The 20,062-nt window shown below is 46.9% G+C and overlaps 1 protein-coding gene across 3 annotated transcripts; it reads left to right on the forward strand.

Moving 5' to 3' along the window:
• The first annotated feature begins 5,917 nt into the window (after nucleotides 1-5,917).
• Nucleotides 5,918-19,983, forward strand: CNMD (chondromodulin). 3 transcript variants are annotated; one of them, XM_086741708.1, is made up of 8 exons: nucleotides 5,918-6,008; nucleotides 6,314-6,445; nucleotides 8,467-8,607; nucleotides 11,240-11,353; nucleotides 14,085-14,238; nucleotides 15,397-15,593; nucleotides 17,979-18,163; nucleotides 19,917-19,983. In XM_086741708.1, coding segments are annotated over exons 1-8 (996 nt in total). In that variant the 5' UTR covers nucleotides 5,918-5,936; the 3' UTR covers nucleotides 19,918-19,983. The 3 variants fall into 3 exon arrangements, with proteins under 3 accessions (XP_086597834.1, XP_086597828.1, XP_086597842.1); XM_086741702.1 differs by lacking the exon at nucleotides 19,917-19,983 and having other exon boundaries at nucleotides 17,979-19,827; XM_086741716.1 differs by lacking the exon at nucleotides 19,917-19,983 and having other exon boundaries at nucleotides 15,412-15,593; nucleotides 17,979-19,827.
• The last annotated feature ends 79 nt before the right edge of the window (nucleotides 19,984-20,062 follow it).

Genomic DNA, 20,062 nt, shown 5'->3' on the forward strand with positions numbered 1-20,062 from the left:
AGACCGCATTGTTAGAGGTAGGAATGAAAGCATGCAACGACGGCTACTTATTTTATTATATTTCTATAATTCAGGGAAAACAGAAGGCACAGCCACTAGCTAAATTAAGAAGAATACGATGAAGACATATGGATAGATGGGATTCAGCCCTGGGGAAAAGCAAGTCAGCCTTTAGTGTCCTGGGGTGAGGAAGAGCAAATGGCGATGGGCCATATGTCCTCACTCGACCACAGGAGAGAAGAGGAAGTATTTGGGCTGAGCGAGGTCCTGCACCGAGCGCGTTTTGGGCCATCCTTTCAAGCGGGGCCAGCCCAGCTGCACGGTGCCGTCCTGCTGGGGATGCACCCCAAGGAGAGAAAATGGGGATGCTTGTCTTCTCCAGAGAGCAGCATCAAACCAAAGGACATAGCAGGGCTTTCCAGGGAGAATTTCACAGCCTATCAAGAACAAAGAGTGGGTCTGGTGTTTGGCATTTCATCTGTTGCTGGTCGAAGAAGGGAGGATGGCATCACCACATGCCATGCATGAGGCAGGGGGGCAGAGGAGGAAAAGCGAGCATCCCAGGGGCACCGCAACGTCCAGGGCCACTGCAGAGACAAGAGCTGTGATGATGACAGACAAATGTGTTTTTCACCCTTTGGTCTCACTGCCAGCAATAATCCTTAGAGTTTCTCAAAATCCTTAGGCTGTCACGGGTTAAATACTAAAGCAAAGATTTTCTTTTTCTGTAGGACTTTTTCCCCAAAGGACCTTGGTTGTTTTGAAGATACATCAGTTAAGAGGGACCTGAATCAGCACCAAGTTACGGTGACATAGACCCATGGAAAAGCAGAGCCCAGTCTCAGTAGCTCTCACAAATTTCTGTTCAGGCCATCGCAGCATTCAAGTAACTATTTGGGACACTTAGAAACTGAAGATAAAATGCATAAGGCACCGCAACGGACTTATGGAAGGGCGCACAGCATCACCAAATCCTTCTCATTTTTAATATTTCCATTTCTCCTTCTAAACTTTTTCTTTAGACTAAAAAATAATGAGAAAATGTGCTTCCTTGAGACAAGCCGGTGCTATCAGCTAAGCAACCTCACATTCACCGTAGCACTCCAAGTACTCTGGAATGCTTTTCAGCCCAGAGGATAATAGTATTAGACGACCAGAAGGGCTGTCCTGTTAAAGGCTGTTATTATGATTTCCAGTCTCAGAAGCTGGCTTAATCCAGCTGAGCACACACATGTTATTTAGAGAGGAGACTGAGCTCAGACACTAGTATCATCGTCATCTTTATTGCAAACGAAGAATTCAGCCAGTGAAAGGCAGGTCACGTTTTTTTTTTGTCCTAAGCCCTGCAAACACTGGCTGTGACACTTGTCTTTGCACTCCACAGCAAGTGTCTGGAGCTGCTGAATGCAGGGCTGTTTGTAAGGATTTGCATCTGTCTAAAAAAAAAAAAAAAAATCCCGTTTTTTTGCCTTGTCACCTAATCAATCAAACAGCAAAAGATGCGCTCCCCGAGGAAAACAGAGACAAGCCCACACAAAAGGCAAAGCATGAACACAGTAGTTAACGAGAGGGGGGTAAGCTGCGAACCGTGTAACAGGAACATTTTTTTCCTTCTTCTGTCTGCTTGAAATTTTATACTGCTCTTCCTCTGCCTGTGGAACAAAAGAAGAGGCAGCGATGCTCTGAGTTGGGGGAAAAAAGTATCTGGGATAGTTCCCTGCATGAGAAAAATATGTTTGGAGCATTGCTTGGGAGTTTTGCACCTTAACTTGAGGAGGAAATGTTACATAGCTTTTCTCCCAGGGTTTGGGCAGAATGGCTCCCTCCCAAAGGACAACTTCTCCCATCCACATCTCCACACGTGAGCAGGACCCATCTCCCACCCCAGCCCACCAAGGACCAGCAGCAGAGCACCCATCCCTGCTTATCAGCTCGTGGCTGGCACCATTGCTTGGGGTCACAGGAGTCTGCCAAGCCAAAATCTGTCAGGGGCACAGCTGCTCCATATGTAGGGGCGGGGGGCGAGCCCTCCAAGCCCATCCTCTGTGTTTGGGGGGGCTGATATTGCACTTCACCACACCACATCCAGAATGAAGGTGCCTCTGTGAATATCCAGCATGGATGTATTAATTACACCTCTTTGTCCTTGCACTGGTAGTGTCTTTGCTCCTCCTCAACACCGTGCCCTCAGTTGCCCTTTTCCTAGCCGAAATGTCGCAGCCTCCCGCTGTCCTTCCATTCGCACCCCAGGGAAGGAGCCATTGGGCACTCAGATGGGTGCCAGGCTGGGGGGACAGCTGCTCCCCCACCTCAGTCACAGGGAAGCAGCTCACACGAGTTGAACTCCAGCGAGCAGCGGCTCTTCCTGGGCAAGCGCTCCCTCCCTGGCACGTTTTCCCACAGGAGGCGAGCGCAGGGGCCTTAAAATAAATCTGTCTTTTTAAAGCAGCGATGCTAAATGGAGGTTTGAGATCAAAGGCTGGGATTCTCACATTTTGCCAAGATAGACACATCCATTCACGAGATTTTTGGTGTAACAAAATACTTGCTAATGAAGAGGATCATCATCTTATTATTAGCCCCAACCTACAACAGTGTGTCGTTCAAGAGCGGGCTAGAATATGTCCCAGTTTAGGAAGCTGCACAGTAGGCTTCGCTTTTGATTTAATGAGCTGTGATTGTGTTTATTTTCGGTGGCAACTACACCCATTAAATTTTTGTTTAAGGTCTGATCGCTAACAACAGTAATTGATGGGAAGGACGAATTTGCCTTGAAGGGAAAGAAAATGGAGATTGTGTCTCCGGGACTGGGTTCACAAGCACGTGGACGGAAGGCGATCAGCGGGGCCTAAGTTTTCTCCGCTTTTGCATTACTTGATGATGGTTTTTAAGCTACCGGTCATGTCAGTGAGGGGATTTAGACATGAAAAATGAGAAAGATTTTTGCGGTTATAGAGTGAGGCGTAGAGGAGAGGCAAGTGTAGGAAATCAACGGCGGGGCCAAAACCGCCTCTTGAGGGCACGCAGAGCTGGGATGAGCCACAGTGGGACAGGGTCCTCGGCTGGCCCCTGCTGTCAAGGCCCCAGAAGGTTTAAGACGGGGGGACATGTCAGTGGTGGCCAACAACTGAACGAGGAGACGTAGGCCTGCTGGACAATAATTCCTTATCTGAGGAACCTGAAGGTGCACAAGTCCATGGGACCTGATGAGATCCATCCGCGGGTCCTGAGGGAACTGGCGGATGAAGTTGCCAAGCCACTGGCTATCGTATTTGAGAAGTCGTGGCAGTCTGGTGAGGTCCCCGATGACTGGAAGAGAGGGAACATAACCCCAATTTTTAAAAAGGGGAATAAGGAAGACCCAGGTAACTACAGGACGGTCAGCCTCACCTCTGTGCCTGGCAAGGTCATGGAGCAGATTCTCCTGGAAACCATGCTAAGGCACATGGAGAGCAAGGAGGTGGTTGGTGACAGCCAACATGGCTTCACTAAGGGCAGATCGTGCCTGACCAATTTGGTGGCCTTCTATGACAGGGTGACGGCATCGGTGGACAAGGGACGAGCAACTGACATCATCTACCTGGACTTGTGCAAATCTTTTGACACTGTCCCGCACGACATCCTTCTCTCTAAACTAGAGAGACATGGGCTTGATGGACGGACCACTCGGTGGATAAGGGTTGGCTGGATGGCCGCACTCAGAGAGTGGTGGTCAACGGCTCAATGTCCATGTGGAGACCGGTCATGAGTGGCGTCCCTCAGGGGTCCGTGCTGGGCCCGACCCTGTTCAACATCTTTGTCGGCGATATGGACAGCGGGATAGAGTGCACCCTCAGCAAGTTCACCGATGACACCAAGCTGTGTGGTGCCGTCGACACGCTGGAAGGGAGGGATGCCATCCAGAGGGACCTTGACAGGCTGGAGAGGTGGGCCCGTGCCAACCTCATGAAGTTCAACCAGGCCAAGTGCAAGGTCCTGCACCTGGGTCATGGCAATCCCAGGCACAAATACAGGCTGGGCGGGGAATGGATTGAGAGCAGCCCTGAGGAGAAGGACTTGGGAGTGCTGGTGGATGAGAAGCTTAACATGAGCAGGCAATGCGCCCTTGCGGCCCAGAAGGCCAACCGCATCCTGGGCTGCATCAAGAGGAGCGTGGCCAGCAGGTCGAGGGAGGTGATTCTCCACCTCTACTCTGCCCTGGTGAGACCCCACCTGGAGTACTGTGTCCAGTTCTGGAGCCCCCAACACAAGAAGGACATGGACCAGTTGGAGAAGGTCCAGAGGAGGGCCACGAAGATGATAAAAGGGCTGGAGCACCTCTCCTATGAGGACAGGCTGAGAGAGTTGGGGCTGTTCAGCCTGGAGAAGAGGAGGCTCCGGGGAGACCTGATAGCGGTCTTCCAGTACCTCAAGGGGGCCTACAAGAAAGATGGGGAAAGGCTGTGTAGGGCCTGTTGCGATAGGACGAGAGGTAATGGTTTTAAAATAGAGGGGGGTAGATTTAGATTAGAAATTAGGAAAAAATTTTTTACGATGCGAGTTATAGAACACTGGCACAGGTTGCCCAGAAAGGTGGTGGAGGCCCCATCCCTGGAAACGTTCAAGGCCAGGCTGGATGAGGCTCTGAGCAACCTGATCTAGTCAGGGATGTCCCTGCTCCTTGCAGGGGGGTTGGACTAGATGACCTTTGAAGGTCCCTTCCAACCCTAACCATTCTATGATTCTATGACAAGCAAAATGGAGAAGAGAGTGGAAGAGAAATACAAACAGAGATGCATACTTTGAAAAATAAAATTGCTACGGCAGAACTGGTTAGTGTGGGCACCACTCCAGAGCAACGTGTGGTCCCACGTAGCAAGGTCTCCCTGGTTTAACAGCCCCCCCACTCCAATGCTGTGTCCTGTCTGGGTAACTGGAGCTGGGCCGCTGAGCAAGGAGGGCAGGGCACAACCCAGAGGTCCCTCCTTCATGCTCTTTTTGCAGTTGATTGTTTTTCTTTTCCTCTGCTTCCAACCTTACAAAGGATGCCGTGTTTGACAACGTCAGCACCAAAGGGGTCCGGCGCTGTTTATTTTCCAGCATCAAAGAGTGCACACACCAGCACATGTATGTGCATGTATGTACAGGCAGGATGTCCATATGGTGCATGAAGGAAATACAGACACGGACAGACACATGGACAGGCAGGCAGAGCCCACATACAACATTAGAACGAGCAAACAGATGCAGACGAACATTCCTTCCAACCCAAGCTTCCTATGATCCTATGGCACTTTAGGTGCTCAAAAAAAAAACTGAGCATCAAGAGTGACAGGAACCAGAAGAATTCCCAGGGATACGTCCACTTTGGATACTGTGGCAAGGTATCCATGCCCTTTTTAAATGAAAATATTAAATTACCCCTGGGCCAAGCCTGGGCTTGCTGCTGGGTCTTCCCAGCTCTTCACTGGTGCAAGGTGTTTTGCAGAAGCCATCACCAAACAGCAACTTTGTCCGCTCTGGCGCCTGCGAATTCCTGTGGCAAGTGTAAAAAAAAAAACAGTTAAAATGCTGTTGTGTTTTCAAAGCTGCTTTTTACGACAGCTGTCTGTCTGCTGGGGCACCTCTCCACAATGGCATGGGGGTTAGGGGGGGAATATCCCCTCCACCTCCCCTGACTCCCCCATCTCCAAAGCTGGAGACAAGCCGCGGGGGCGATATGGGGGACGAGACTGGGCTGGGGTAGCGGGGGGTCACAGCCCCGGGGAGTTCCGACCGCTGCTCGGCAGCTCAAGGACCTCATTGTGCCCAGGGAGGGGGGCGGTCCTCGTCCTCTCCCCCCTCCCCGTCGGGGCCGGGGCGGGTCGGGGCGGTGCTGACCCCCCTCGGGGCTGGGGCCGGGGCTGGGAGCGGGGCCGGGAGCGGAGGCCGGGGCAGCTCTCCGTCCCGCAGCAGCCATGGCAGAGGTCTCCGAGAAGGTGCCCATCGCCCGAGTGGGGCCCGACGATGTGGAGCAGTGCCTGCCCCCCGTGAGTGGGGACGGGACGGGACCGAGTGGGACGGGTGGGATGGGATGAATCAGGACAAACGGGTCGGGACGGGACCGAATGGGACGGGTGGGATGGGGTGAGTCAGGACAAATGGGTCGGGACGGGACGGGACGGGACCGAGCGGGTCGCTTCGGGTCGAGATGGGACCGGTCGGATCGAGACCCAACGGGTCGGGTCAGGACCGGAACGCGGCAGAACGGGGGCCGACCCCCGTCCCGAAGTGGGGGGTTCCAGGGCGGAGGGGGGGGTTCCCTGCCCCGCACCCATCCCCGCGCTCTCCGCAGGCCTACGCGGCGGTAGCCCCCGGGCCGGGGCGGCTGCTGAAGGCGGGGGCGGCGGTGCTGATCGCCGGGGCCCTCCTGCTGCTGGCCGGGGCCATCGGCGCCTTCTACTTCTGGAAAGGGACCGAGCGGCAGGTGAGCACGGAGTGGGGGGGGGTGGTCTCCGGCTGCGAGGTGGGGGGTACAGGCTGGAAACTCTTCTTGCGAGGTCAATAGAGATGGCTTTAAGCAGATTTTTAATTTTTTTTTCCATGCTTTCAAAAAAAAAAACCCACCTAAAAACCCAACTTATAATCATTATCTTCCCTGGCTGTTGGGATGGAGCCTCCTGGAAGCAGATGTATTAAGGAAGGTGAAGCATAGCTTTGAGAGCACAGACCCTACATTGATTTCTGCTCACAAATCCTCAGCGAACGCAAACCCCAACAAGTCCCCAGGGATTCGCATCCTGGGCAAACTCCAGCTCCCAGGACAAAAAAAGCATTGAAACGTGTAAATTCCTTTTTCACGTCGCCTGCATTCTTGGTCCAGATTCTACCTGGACCCTCAAATATGTAATGCTATATTTAACCCATTAACAGGCACCGTTATTTCACTCCGCTGGTTTGTATGACTGTGTGTACACATCAGCATTTATGGTTAGCAGCTGCAGAACAATTTTTAAGGTCATAATTTTATTATTTACAGTTTCTTGGGTACATGAAAAACCCTGTGTGCAAAGAACAAAACTGACCAGTTTATGAACCAAACTTCAGAGCATTAGGACATATTTATGTATTAACTTCTATTTCTGTTTACATAAGATGTTGGTTTAAAACGTATTTGAAACACGATGGTGGACATGTGAACAGAACTTGCTCCGTGAGGGCAATTAGTATCTTTGAATTTACTTTGGAAGAAGTTTTGTACCAACTCCAGCCACGCACCCGTCCCCGTCAAGGAGAGCCTTGTGTGAATCCCAGCAGCCAGAGCAGAGGTGTCCCAGTCAGATACACCCGTGCACATAGGAATAATTCAGATAATCAGAAGGAAAGTCCAAGGTTTTACACCAAAACTACAGGACACATTGCTGACCTCCAGGATGTGCTGTAGGAGCCGTCTGCTCCTCTAGGCTTTTGAAAAGCAAAAGAGGGGAGACCGTGTACCTCGGTCTGGTTTTATGGACCACATTCAGCAGGAGTCCTAGACAGCGGAGAATATGTGACTGAATCCGTATAACTGAGGAGCCATAAATCTTTAGCACCTTAGACTTTCCTGAGCGAAGGTGAGAGAAGAAGAAATATTTCTTTAGCTGTCAGTGTAAATTTTCCATTAAAATGCTGTAAGGCTTTTTTTAAGTCCCAAAATAAACTGCTTGTGCAGCACTTTTAGCAGAGCTGCACAAGAGAATCGCAAAATCCCTCCACAGATTGTGGTCCTCCAGCAAATACAAACCACGCTGCAGCTTTCCTCATTGAAAACCGGATAAGAGCAAATACGCTGACAAGGAAAATGCGAGTCTATACAACTTCCCATCCAATTTAAACAAAGTTCACATCCATTACAAGCTAGGAAGCATGTTCATGTTCAGGAGAAACCCATTTTCTTGCACCTCAACAGAACGTCCCAAGAGATAAATAGAGGTTGGCCTCCTTCAGAGTTGGATGCTCACTCCTGCTCTCCTTTGGGAAGCGTATCAGCATAAGAATCGATTCCTAAAATACCACCTAAAAGAAGAGTTTTAAGTTGGAATGAGCCTGGATGTGGACTCATCCCACATTGCTTTTGAAGTAAAACTGTGAGTACTAATAGATCCATGTGTGCCCCCGAATTCTCCAGAGGAGGGACCTCAGGAGGTTTCTAGTCCCACCTGCTGCTCAGAGCAGGGCGAGCTGTGGGGTCAGAGCAGGTTGCTCAGGGCTTTTTCTAGTTGGGCCTCGAAAAACCTCCAAGGATGGAGCCTGCACAACCTCCCTGAGCAACCTGCTCCACTGCCGGCCCCAATGGTGAAGCGTTGTAGTGGGGTGGTCCTGGTTGATGGAGGTTATCAAACACCTACAGAAATGAAAGTTAGGAGCTGAATAAGTATATGACAGTCAGACTGACCCAGCACCTGGTGTAGGAGGAAGTCAGTAAGCAATTACTGATGTGCGCTACCACTCTTTTATCAATTCCAGGTGTACAATGTTCACTACACTATGAGCATTAATGGAAAAGTGCAAGACGGATCGATGGAAATAGATGCTGGAAACAACTTAGAGACATTCAAAACAGGAAGCGGGCGTGAAGAGGCTGTCGAAGTTCATGATTTTCAGATTGTAAGTACCTCCACCCTTGTCTTTCACGTAACATGCTAAGGATACCCTCCCCTGTCCCAGCCTCTCTGCCCCCATGGGTCTCAGGTTCTAGCCCCCAACTATCCATACAAGCATCCACGCTATCCCGTCTTGCTTTCACAGCGACCCAGGTAGTTTCTTCCAAAACAAAGTCTAAGTGCCTTCTGGGGACAGGCCATGCCAGGTCTCACTCCAGGAAGCAGTATGGATCAGGCTGCAGCAGGTTTGGCCCCACGTTACACACGGCATTGTCGAACCATTGAATAGAGCTACAACATGTGCCCTTGGGGTCTTGCTAGAAAAACCTTCTGGCGGGCTGTGATACAGCGGGCTGTGACACCATTTCATATGATTTGAACTAGAAAAGCCGCCTCCCCTCCCCAGTCGTCACTGTTTTAGGAGCACAGGGTCAACAATAAGCCAAGCAGACACCAAGGAGAGACCACTGTGCAGCGCTGGACCTGGGCAGCCTGCTCTGCCCCAAGATCAAGGATGGGAGCAGCTCTCCACGGCTTGGCCTGGGTTCACCCCCAGGGGGGAGGGTGGAGGCATTCAGCATAGCTTACGCATCCGTGCACCGAACGCACAGTGCTGGGCCACTTGGGCTGACAGCAAACACGTTTGGGTACCCCAGCAACTTGGCTGTGGCTGCTCAGCACAGAGCCTGGATTAACAGATGCCAAATCTCTCCAGAGCTCAACAGCTTGGATAGAGGGGTTCACTGAGCTGCACCACCTCTCAGCTACTAAAGGCACATCTACGTGATGTTGTAGAAACCTATTTACAGGTTTGCAATTACAGATCTTGCAATTAACATTCTCAGGTCCAAAAAAGTCTACTTAACTTCAGAGCTAAGTCCTCTGAAAATCAAAGCAGCACCTAAAATAAAGGTAATGCTGCCAGGAAGACTTGCCCAGGCCTTCTGGAGCAGCCACCGTCCCCTTGCTGAATCTAGAAAGGCGAGGAAATTCAGCTGCTTGGCTTCTCAGCTAGTACAAACAAATCCATGCCAGGAGACCCAGGACCCCGACTTTCCCAACAGCTGCGGTTCAGCCTTTATGAAACTCTTGTTAACATCACCATAGCAACATTATTAGCAGCTGAGTAAGAGCACCCACAATGATCTCTTCTCATTTGCCTTCACCATTTCACATCTGCACAAAAGCACCAATCCACCTGAGAAATGCTGAATTCACATTGCCTCCATGCACGCTGCTGGTACCATCTGTCGCAACTGGGTTAGAAATCAGCTCCCAACACCAACCAGCTAAAGTGACCTCCCAGAGACAGTGCCCGCTTCTAATGACAGGGGGCTGGGGACAGGCTCAGCAAGAGCAAAGGGATGCTGCCAGTTGGGTTTTGAGCCAGGAACTCATATAAAGGAGAAAGAAATTGAAGAGAGGTGCTTCCACTGGCCAAGTATTTACATTAGCAGCTTTGGATTGACTGGCACTGCTCGAACGATTACACGGTCAGTGAAGACTTGGATTTGGCAATATTAGGCTGCTCCTAGCACGCCTGGTGCACCACCAAGTCTCATTCCCTTGTGCACTCATGCCTGCAGAGCCATCCCCTCTCTCACTGCTTCAGGATTAGTTATTTTTTTTTGATGGGTTTCTGTCCCAACTGCACAGGACTTGCAGGCGGGCACAGAGGATGGGACTCAGATGCTTCAATACCGTTCATCTCAAGCCGCGCTAGCTGCCTATGGTATCCATGATGCCTGCAAGAGGCGTCATGAGGACACCCATGGCCAGGCATCTAAAGGCTAGGCAGAAAACCAGCATCTCTCAAAAGGCACTAGGTCTTTAGATTTAGGTGGTCGGATGGAGCTCACACAACCCTATGCAAAATTTACATTGTTTTCAGTCTACAACGAGGTATCTAAATCCGTAATGTAAAGAAGACCTCTCTTTTGGGTACTCAAAAACCTCCAGGAGAAACATAGAAAATACAGGCAAAGTTCCCCTGCCCAAATATTGGTGCCCACAGTGCTGGCTCATAGCTGGCAGATACGCTCTGGACTTGCAGGAGACCTGCAGCCCTCCGGAGCTGCTGGGACACCCTTCTCTTGCTTACAACATCCACGGTTTGGGCAACTGCAATTCACCCTCGTAGGGCAGATGAAGGAAGTCCTACGTGCAGATTTCTGCACCAAATTCTCTGTCACAAGCTTCCCCTTGCTGTCACAGCCAGTTACACGTATAAATTGGACCAAGCTGCCCCCACGTTTTCGTAAATCTGTGTCAGAAGGGTACCGCACCACCAGCTAACACTGTTTCAAGGCTGCCTACGTTAGGTGCCAAGCTACAGTTCAAATCGTGTCAACTAATTCCTTAACAGAGCTACGCCAAGGAGCCTACAGCTGGGTGGAGACACTTACATAAAACACCCCCATCTTTCAGAAACCAAGCACAAACTTCTAGACCCATTTGACCAAAATCATAAAGCTAAAATGATGAGGGGAAAAAGCATTTAATTACATTCAGTTTTAAATAAGATTCAACCTTCCGACTAAAAAATTCAGTGGCAATTTTAGCAGAACTCAAGCACTTTCTTGGGGGTGGGGGGAGCTGGAGGGCTGCTTACAACCCCCTGCCTTCTGCTTTCGCAGGGCATAACTGGAATCCGTTTTGCTGAAGGAGAGAAGTGTTACATCAAAGCTCAGCCAAAAGCTCACGTCCCCGAAGTTGATGCTATGACTAAAGCGAGCCTCTCATCTGAGCTGGTAAGGAGTAATTTATTTATTTTTTTTAGAAACAAATCTTTGTATAGAGAGGGTCTTAAATACAAATAAAAATGACATTTGAAAACCACTGTGGATAGTGGTAGGGTGGTTGAGGGTAGGGTAGGGTAGGGCAGGACAGTTGAGGGTTCATTGACTGATTACAAGGGGCCCCTGAAAGGTAAGAAAAGCAACATTGGTGTCAGACGTGTCGCTGTGTCCAGGGGCATCGTGAGAGGCTGCAGACGGGTGAGTGGGGGAAGCTTTAGACCAATGTCTAGCAGATCCATAGGAGACCTCAGTGACAAGAGCATCTGCTTGAGATCAGGCCATGCACAAGGCTGAAAGGGAGAGGATGGAGGAAGCAGCAAATGTAAAGAGGGATAGTGGTAGAGCCCAGCAGATTTCTATCAATGCTTTTGAGCAGAAGCAGGGGCTCCATCATTCAAGTCCTCTGAAACAGTCAATAAAGGGGAATTGTGGAAAACGTTACTGCAAAAATTCAGCTAACTCAGATGAAATAATAGTTAAAAAAAAAAAAAAAAGAATTTGCCTTCTTAGTCGGCATCAGACTTCATTTTAGGACATTGTGTTAACTAAATTTCACGGCATTTGCATTGCAACTACCACAAAAGCTGCAGTTCTCACCCAGATACCTCCAAAACCTCTCCTTACCTCACTCTTGTAAAAAAGCCTATTGCTTTAGTTGTGCAAAGCCCGAGTTTCCCAGATCTCAGACCCTCAAACCCATCACTCACACAGGAGTGGCTCTGGTGACTTGGCTCTGGTGACTTGGCTGGTGACTTGGCTCTGGTACAGCCAAGCGTGGACGCTGGCAGGGGCTCAGCCAGCAGCAGGACGGCACAGGAGATCCACAACCCCTTTCCCTGAGTTCACTCCGCTCCCAAGAAAAAAAAAGCAGATACAACTAGCCAGGAGAGAGGCACTGTTAAGGCTGCACCTACCTGCAATGGTGCTGTCATTATTGAACATCTACTTTAAAATGAAGAGAAAAAAGGTCTCTTTAAATCAAACCAGTAAGGCACCAACAATGTTACAAAGTCCCCTGAAGCTGGTCGGATTTTCCCCATGATGGGGAAGAGATCTTGCCCAAATTCCAGGCAGAGACCTAGATCTTTCCTGCCTTGCCCTATTTTTAAGGCAAGCTTGGCTTCTTGACTCCATTAGCAGTACTGCCTAAAGCCAAGGCTTCAATTTTTTTTGTCTTTTTGAAAGAATAAAGTCACTCTCCTGAAGACATTATCCTAAAATAGTCAAAAAGTTATTTCTAATCTTCTACCCGGCTACAGTAAACCTCTTCCCTTCTCCTGTTCTCTATGCATCTTCTCCAAAGATGCATCACCAGCACAACCACAGCAATAAATCGTATGCACTGAGGCCAAAACAAGCAGCCGATTTAGTGCGACCATTGGGATGTTAACCTTTCCCTGTTGCTTAACTTTCCAGGTCAGATGTACAACGGGAATGGCAAAGTAGTAGTTATTTTTCTAGCGCAAGCCCCCTCTCTGATACACATGTATTTAGGAGAAAGGAGGCGTACGCCATTTTCTTACAACATGTAGCAAAACCAACACTGTCTATAAAAATGGTTGATTAAAATAAGCTTTTATTGATACCCAAACTTTGATCCAAGTCAGGATCATCTCAAACAGAAACAAAGGAAATTTTTATTTCTGAAAACTAGATTCAGATATTTCTAATGCTGATAAAAGCTTAAGTGGGAGAATATAAATAAAGAGCACTTCTCACTAGACAGATTGGAGAGCGAACTTAAATGACTTGAGACCTACAAAAGAAATCAATAAACACATTAAAGGAACAGTAACTCGACGGAATAAATTGATCTAGTCAGTTATATAACAAGTTTTGATGACTTTTATGGAAGCAATTTAGAATTTTAACTTTGAAATCATACTGGTTTTCATGATTCACAAGTTGGTTTTCTTTTAATATTTCACTGTTGCTATGAAATACTTACACATTTTATGTAAAATAATACTTTGAACTAACAACTTTAAAGAATCAATCACTGGCATTTTCCTACATTACTTTGAAGATATGAACCAAAAACCTGCAGGGTACACTTCAAAAAGGCAGGCTCCTTTAACTCGCACTTCAAGCTTTTGGTCAATTGAATTTCTTTTACCAAACGAGACCTTTAATCAGACCTATCACGTTGACTTAAAACTGGAAGCTGGAGTAGTTCTCAAGCTGCAACCCTCTCCGAAACTTTTGAACAATATGTACACCCCTCCTCACCCCCATTGTAAATACAGTTATCTCTTGAGAGTACATCAAACGAGAACATGGCATGATAAAAGATTAGGGTCTTTTTTTTTTTTAGCTGGCGTATTTCATTGCTGCTCTGCTGAAGGTGGTAACCTTCACAGGTTCTGCCACCTGAAAATCTGACGCTTCATGCTGAAAGATCTCTGACATCTAGTCCTTGTACATGGGGCAGGAGCCTTCCAAGAGAGAGACAGGTGAAATCTTAGCCCCAGTAAAGCTGGCTGTAGTTTTGCCATTCATTTCAGTGGTGGCAACCTTTACTCAGGCTTTGGCTCAGTATGGTCGGTTCACATTCATTAAATACGAGGCTGCTCAGTATTAGCTGCAGCAGACGATTATACAGTTTGATGCTCAGGAATTAACAGCAGGCGGGCACATGACTGTTCACTGAGCTAGCAAAGGATTTATGCTCTTCTATTTGCAGGAAGATGAAATCATGCCTGTGAGATTTGACGAAAACTCTCTTATCTGGGTGGCTGCAGACGAGCCTGTCAAGCATAACAGTTTCCTAAGCCCCAAAATTTTAGAGCTTTGCGGGGATCTTCCAATTTTCTGGCTGCGACCAACATATCCTAAAGGTAACACTTCTTGTATTTGAAAAGTATATTATCTATCCCTCCTTTTCTCTAAACATCTTCCCCAAATCAGGTCTGCTACTGAGACTTGCACACCTGGGAAACCACACCTACATATTCGATCTTCCATACCTGCATTTCCTCAGACAATTTATATAGCCCATGTGGGTGACTTACTGTGAGATGAAGCATTGCCAGCCTCCTTCTACAGAAGGACAAGACAATAACATAAACGAGCCCCAAAATGTGCAGGCAGCTGACACCGGGTAGGAGGAACAGCATACCTGGCCAAGAGTTAGGGAACCTGCAAGCTCCCGATGTGGGACCATAGCCTGTCTTATTTCCCACCTTGCTTCTCCAGAGGATTTCACTGGCATGGAGCGACAAGATATTTCAGCTAGGCAACTGGCAGATGAAGTTTATGAAGTCCCGGAAGCAGTCTCAGGACTGAAGTACTCCTATCACCCACAGCCAAGCTTAGCAAAGATGTTCATGAGTCATCAAGGAGATGGCAACTTGTCCTAGGAACTTCCAGCCCTCAGAGGAAAGGAGAAGGCTTGAAAAGATTTACTTCTCTTTGGTCTAGTTAATATTAGAACACTCAAAAAAAAGAAAGAAAGAAAAAAAAAAGGACATTTTAGAGCACCTGTGGATCCAAACTGCCAAATTTTTCCACTTTTCTCATAAGCTTTCATATCCCACTGGGCAACAAAAGAGCAGTATCAAAGCTGTCCAGAATCTGTTTCCACTAGGTTCACCAGCTGCCCTCAGGAGCAGGGCACCAGTCTGTTACAAAAGCACATTAAAAACTGAGGTGAGTATGACCGGTCTTGCTAATGCTGACAATTGCTGCTGAGTTAACATCAGTGACCATGCAGTGGGTCAAAAAAACCCCCACAAACCCTCAAACTCCTCACACCTGTTTTGCCTTGAGGGGAGGAAGAGGAGGAAATAAAGGCAATCTCACATCCCTTTAGACTGACATTGGCTGCACATGTAACACAGAGAGGCAAGCAGCTCCCATGTGGATGCTCATCAAGTTTGCCACCACATGGTCTCATTTTTCCCTCTGCCCCACCTCTCTTCTTTAAGAAATCACTGAAACCTTAGCTAATGTGTGGATAAATACAAGGACAAATAATCTTGTCATTATTTCTTCAGATAACCAAAGGAGAGAAATGAAGAGAAACAAACGCCAGTCAGAATCAAACTTTGATACAGAAGAAGCTGCTGCTGAAGAAGTAAACACCAGGTCACCCACCACACAGCTGACTCAAGAGCTTGATCACCAATCTAATGAAACCAGGCCAATGGCACAAGAAACCGATCAAACACTTAATCCAGAAAACCCATATAATGTAAGTACTTGCACTATTATCTTCTTTCAGAGCCCAAGACTGCTGTAGACAGGTAATACTGGTGATACTTTTTTGTCTTTTTTTTTTTAATCTGCACAGTCTTTGCCTGTTCAGCTTTTCTCCAAAAGCAGAGACTTGTAAAACACCTTTCAAGTTCAAAAAATTCTTCCCCCAATCCTCTTGTCCCTCCCTCATGCCCAGTTTTCGTTAGACTTCAATCTGAAACAAGCACAAGTGCTTGAGGTTGTACATTTATTGACGCCATATAGGAGCATCACTAGAGAGATCCAACAGGGATAGCACCTTCTGAAAACCAACCAAAGCTCCTCTTGATCAGACAGCTGAACCCCATCATTTACTGACAATATAAAGAGTCCAGTAGCTCAAAACGTACTTTGTCCCCAAACAGAAATTAGCATCAGAAGTGACCACTACAGAAGAAAGAAGTAGTAGCTTCTGGTTGCAATGAGATTAGGGTTAGGCCAAATAAATCTCTCTTCTCAGCCACTTCTTTATCAGGGTAAATGGCCCTAGTCTAGCAAGCAATTCCCAGAGGAGAACCTGTTTAGAGATAGCAACAATGGGCAGAGGATGAGAATCACAAAATTTGTCCTCGCTCTTCAAGACAAAGCAGCCCACAGAAAAAGCACAGGTGTTGTCCCGCTGTGTCCCAACGCCTTTGCCGCTCTGCAGGAAAGCTGACTGTACAGTAGGCATCTTCCAGTCTACTGCACCAGCGCCAGACAATTTACACCCACCATTTGGTGCAGCAGGAGTAAGTCATTTTAATACAACACTGTCACAAGATAAATGCCTCCCGCTTTGGAAATAAGTCCCAGCTTTGACTTGACATTTATGCAACAGCAGGAGATCATTATACTGTGACAGCATTCTGCCGAGTTGACATCCCTTAATTAAACCTAAATTAATCACTCCAAATAAAGTGGATCTAAATCGACTCTCTCACGAGGTCAGTAAAACAGCCGTAGCACTGGAATGTAACTTCTCCTCGCGGCTACTAACATGACCACATCCATGGAGTCCAAGCTGCCCTGTCTCTGGAGGGTGGTGGCAGAACAAGTGCCGCAGGTCCCTTCTTCCAGTCAGAGGGACCCTGGGCCAAATGGAGAATGTCCTGTGGGATATGGTCACCAGGCTTCCCTCAGTCTGCAGGGTGAGGTTCACCTTCACCAACTACCTCTACTGTGTAGACGCCTACACCCAAGCTTTCATTAGAGGCAGATTCGTTCATTCCAAAGGACCACTAATTATACTGTAGGTCTTTCCTGTAGGATGAAATTAATCCTCCCTAGAACTATTTCTCTTCACCCACTATGAGTGGAATCTGGATGATGAGCTCAGGAGTAGAAGGTCACACTGCAGGTACCTGAATTCAAGGATGATGAATCCTGCCCAAGGAAACAACATCCTCTCTGCTCCCAGGGCCGGGAAAGGGTCACTGGGGGCCCAAACGACACTGAGCTGTCACTAGTGTCCTGTACAAGCCCAGACGAGAGATGGCACTTTCCTGTGCCTCACCTTTTTTGGTGCGCTGCTAGTTTTCTGAATGAAAAATGCTCAGGTAAAAGCTAAGTGCTACTCCAGCATTTACTCTTTGCTGCTGCTTTTCTTGAAATAGCACTAATGGGAGAAGAACAAATGAGTATCAAAAAGCAGAATATTCAGGTTACTTTTTTTTTCCCCGAAAGGAGGAAAGGAATTTTGAACGGTGAAGGCAGCAGCAAGAGCCTGCTTTTACATATTTTATGCATGCCTTGCTCCATGTAACTCCTTACTGGCAGATAAAGAACAGCCAGAATTCTCACTGTCCACAATGCAGCTATGTGTGGCAGAGGGGAAAAAAAAGAGGCAGACTGAAAGACAAGGGAGAAATATTCAGAAAACTGCAGGGTAATAGCTTACTGAATAGTTTCCTAGGAATGCTGTAAAAAGCATTAAAATATAAAAATGAAAACAAAACATTAAAAAACACAGCCTACACGTCAGACGTTATCATCTACATAAAAGACCCAGATAAATGCCTTGAAATCTTTTCTATCAGTCACTAATATTTAAAATTTGGTAGTTTACTGCTGCTGGACCTTTTGCAAGGACTGTAGAAGAAAAATAATAAAGTTAGAGCCCCCTGTTGTTTCTTTCCATTTTACACGGGTGATCGCACCAATTCTACACTTCTAACAAACAGAGCAAGACAAAAGGGAATAAAAAAGTGAGATGCACGGGTCAGCTGGTGGCAGTTCAGTTAACTTCAACAGGACCAAGATTTCAGTTTTTACCGTTTGTAGGGTTAACACGAGCATCGGTATCTCCTACATTCTCTGAGAATGAGGGCACCAGGATGACATTTAATATTTTACATTTCAGCAACTGGAAGGTGAAGGGATGGCTTTTGACCCCATGCTGGATCACCTAGGCGTGTGCTGCATTGAATGCAGACGAAGTTACACACAGTGCCAGAGAATTTGCGAGCCTCTCATGGGCTACTACCCATGGCCTTACAACTACCAAGGCTGCCGCACCGCCTGCCGAATCATCATGCCCTGCAGCTGGTGGGTCGCTCGTATCATGGGTGTTGTGTGAGAAAAAGCAAGCAGAGCCTTGACAAAATAAGCAGGAACGCAATGATGGCAAACTGGTAAAAGACTACAACCAAAGCAGCAGTACCAGTCTTGGCTTTTAAATCAAAGTCTGTGTTACTGCACCAAAAGCAAGGTCAGATATTCTAACTGTAAATAAACATTTTAAGTTAATATTCCCTTAGCTTTATAAATGACAAGGGTATACTAGCACTTACTGAATTCGAAAACTAAGACATCTCAAAAAAAGGCAATGTTAAACTTTGCTCACTAACTGGTTTAGCAGTCCAGAAGCTTGCTCATAAATCCAAATTCAGCCTTTCATAACAAAACCCTCTGTCGGAGCGAGACGTGAAAATTTACATCCAATTAGGCAACTAGGCTCAACTTGCACGCTTGGGAGTACGTTTCAGCCATGTAGTTTACTCAAATAAATCACAAGTTAAGTTGCTCCCCGTTGCTATTCATACCGAGTTGCCAGGTCATTATGAATGGTTATAAACCAATTACAGCATACCTTTCCCACAAAGCTGCTCCAGGGGACACGGGAAAGCGCACATTGTGCTAAATCGGAAACAAACGGCAGGAAAAGGGGCTGCAGAAGGGAACGTGCGTGGCTGCAGAATCAAAACCCTTCGCACATCCCAACATCAAAGAGGCCCCAACACCAAGAATCTTGTATCCATGATACCACTGTAGTGTCTAACAAGTATCTGCTATCCAGCTACTACGGCAAAAGTATTTACATGCAGTTGCAGACCAAAGAGTCTCAAGAACCTTCAGAATCCACAACAGCCACTGTATTTATAAATCCTTGAACTGGACACTTCTGACACAAGATTACAACCCCTCTTTATTCCATATGGATAGCAGCCATTCACGCTAGCTCCTTTAGCTTCACTGAAGCTAACGTCCATTTCCCGCAAGGGAAACTGTTTACCAATAAGGAGAGAAGAAAAGAAAAAAAAAAAAGGGGGAGGGGGGTCTGACCTCACCCTTGTTGCTTAAGCAAACTCTGCAATTATCGGGATTGATCCTATTACGTATTAAATCTCTAGGGAAAGTACTAAGCTGAAACACTCACAAAGATGCTAGTATTTCTAGCCTTCGAAAACAAAGATGGAGGTATTACACTGCCTTCGTCCATACAATAACACTTTGAACCCGGCCCTTGCGTTTATGGAGCCATCTACATAGGCTTTATAAACCGAGTAGTACAATTTTTCTTAAAGTTCACTTTCTGGAGCATTCTTTTTTGTGACTAAACAGCTCTTAAGATGCTGCAAGCCTAGTAATGTTATTAACGCTGCGTGACACACAGAAAAGAGGAATTAATTTGACATAATCGTGGCTTAAAGAAAATAAAGACAACCTCATGTGAAATGCTAAACTGCATATCTAAAAAGCAAAGTGTTAAATGAGAATAGAATTCAGTATTTTGTTCTATTGTAGCTTTTTAAAATATAAACTTCACCTTCCTTTAATCTGAAGAACAGGCTCACTTTGAAATATTTAAATTAAAAACTTCTTAAAGTGGGATTTCAATGCCTGTTAAATTTGAGTTTCTGCTTTTTAAAATTAATATGACCTTGATCATTATGTTGTTTTAGAAGTACGTCATTCATATGCTTAGAAAAGTCGGTTTTCCTTTTTTTTTTTTTTTACTGCAGATTAAACAAATACATTAAAAATGGCAATTGCTTTCTGTGCTTTTTTTTCAATGTAGAAAGTGTAACAGTACCTTTATGTACATGTTCAAAAACTGTCTGGAGAGGAAAACAAGGGGATCAGCAAGTGAAATGCTGAAGACAAAGAGAAGGAAATATGCCTGTATATATGACTGTTGCTGTCTTTTGCATCTAAGGCCATCTT

The sequence above is a fragment of the Chlamydotis macqueenii genome, chromosome 1, assembly GCF_036417535.1.
Source record: "Chlamydotis macqueenii isolate bChlMac1 chromosome 1, bChlMac1.mat, whole genome shotgun sequence".
Lineage (NCBI taxonomy): Eukaryota > Metazoa > Chordata > Aves > Otidiformes > Otididae > Chlamydotis > Chlamydotis macqueenii.

Bases quoted from the DNA above. Each gene is read 5' to 3' on its own strand.
- CNMD (XM_086741702.1), top strand. From the start codon at position 5,937: ATGGCAGAGGTCTCCGAGAAGGTGCCCATCGCCCGAGTGGGGCCCGAC. The intron at 8,608-11,239 runs GTAAGTACCTCC...CTGCTTTCGCAG, and splicing joins AAGTTCATGATTTTCAGATT to GGCATAACTGGAATCCGTTT. The intron at 14,239-15,396 runs GTAACACTTCTT...TTATTTCTTCAG, and splicing joins GCGACCAACATATCCTAAAG to ATAACCAAAGGAGAGAAATG.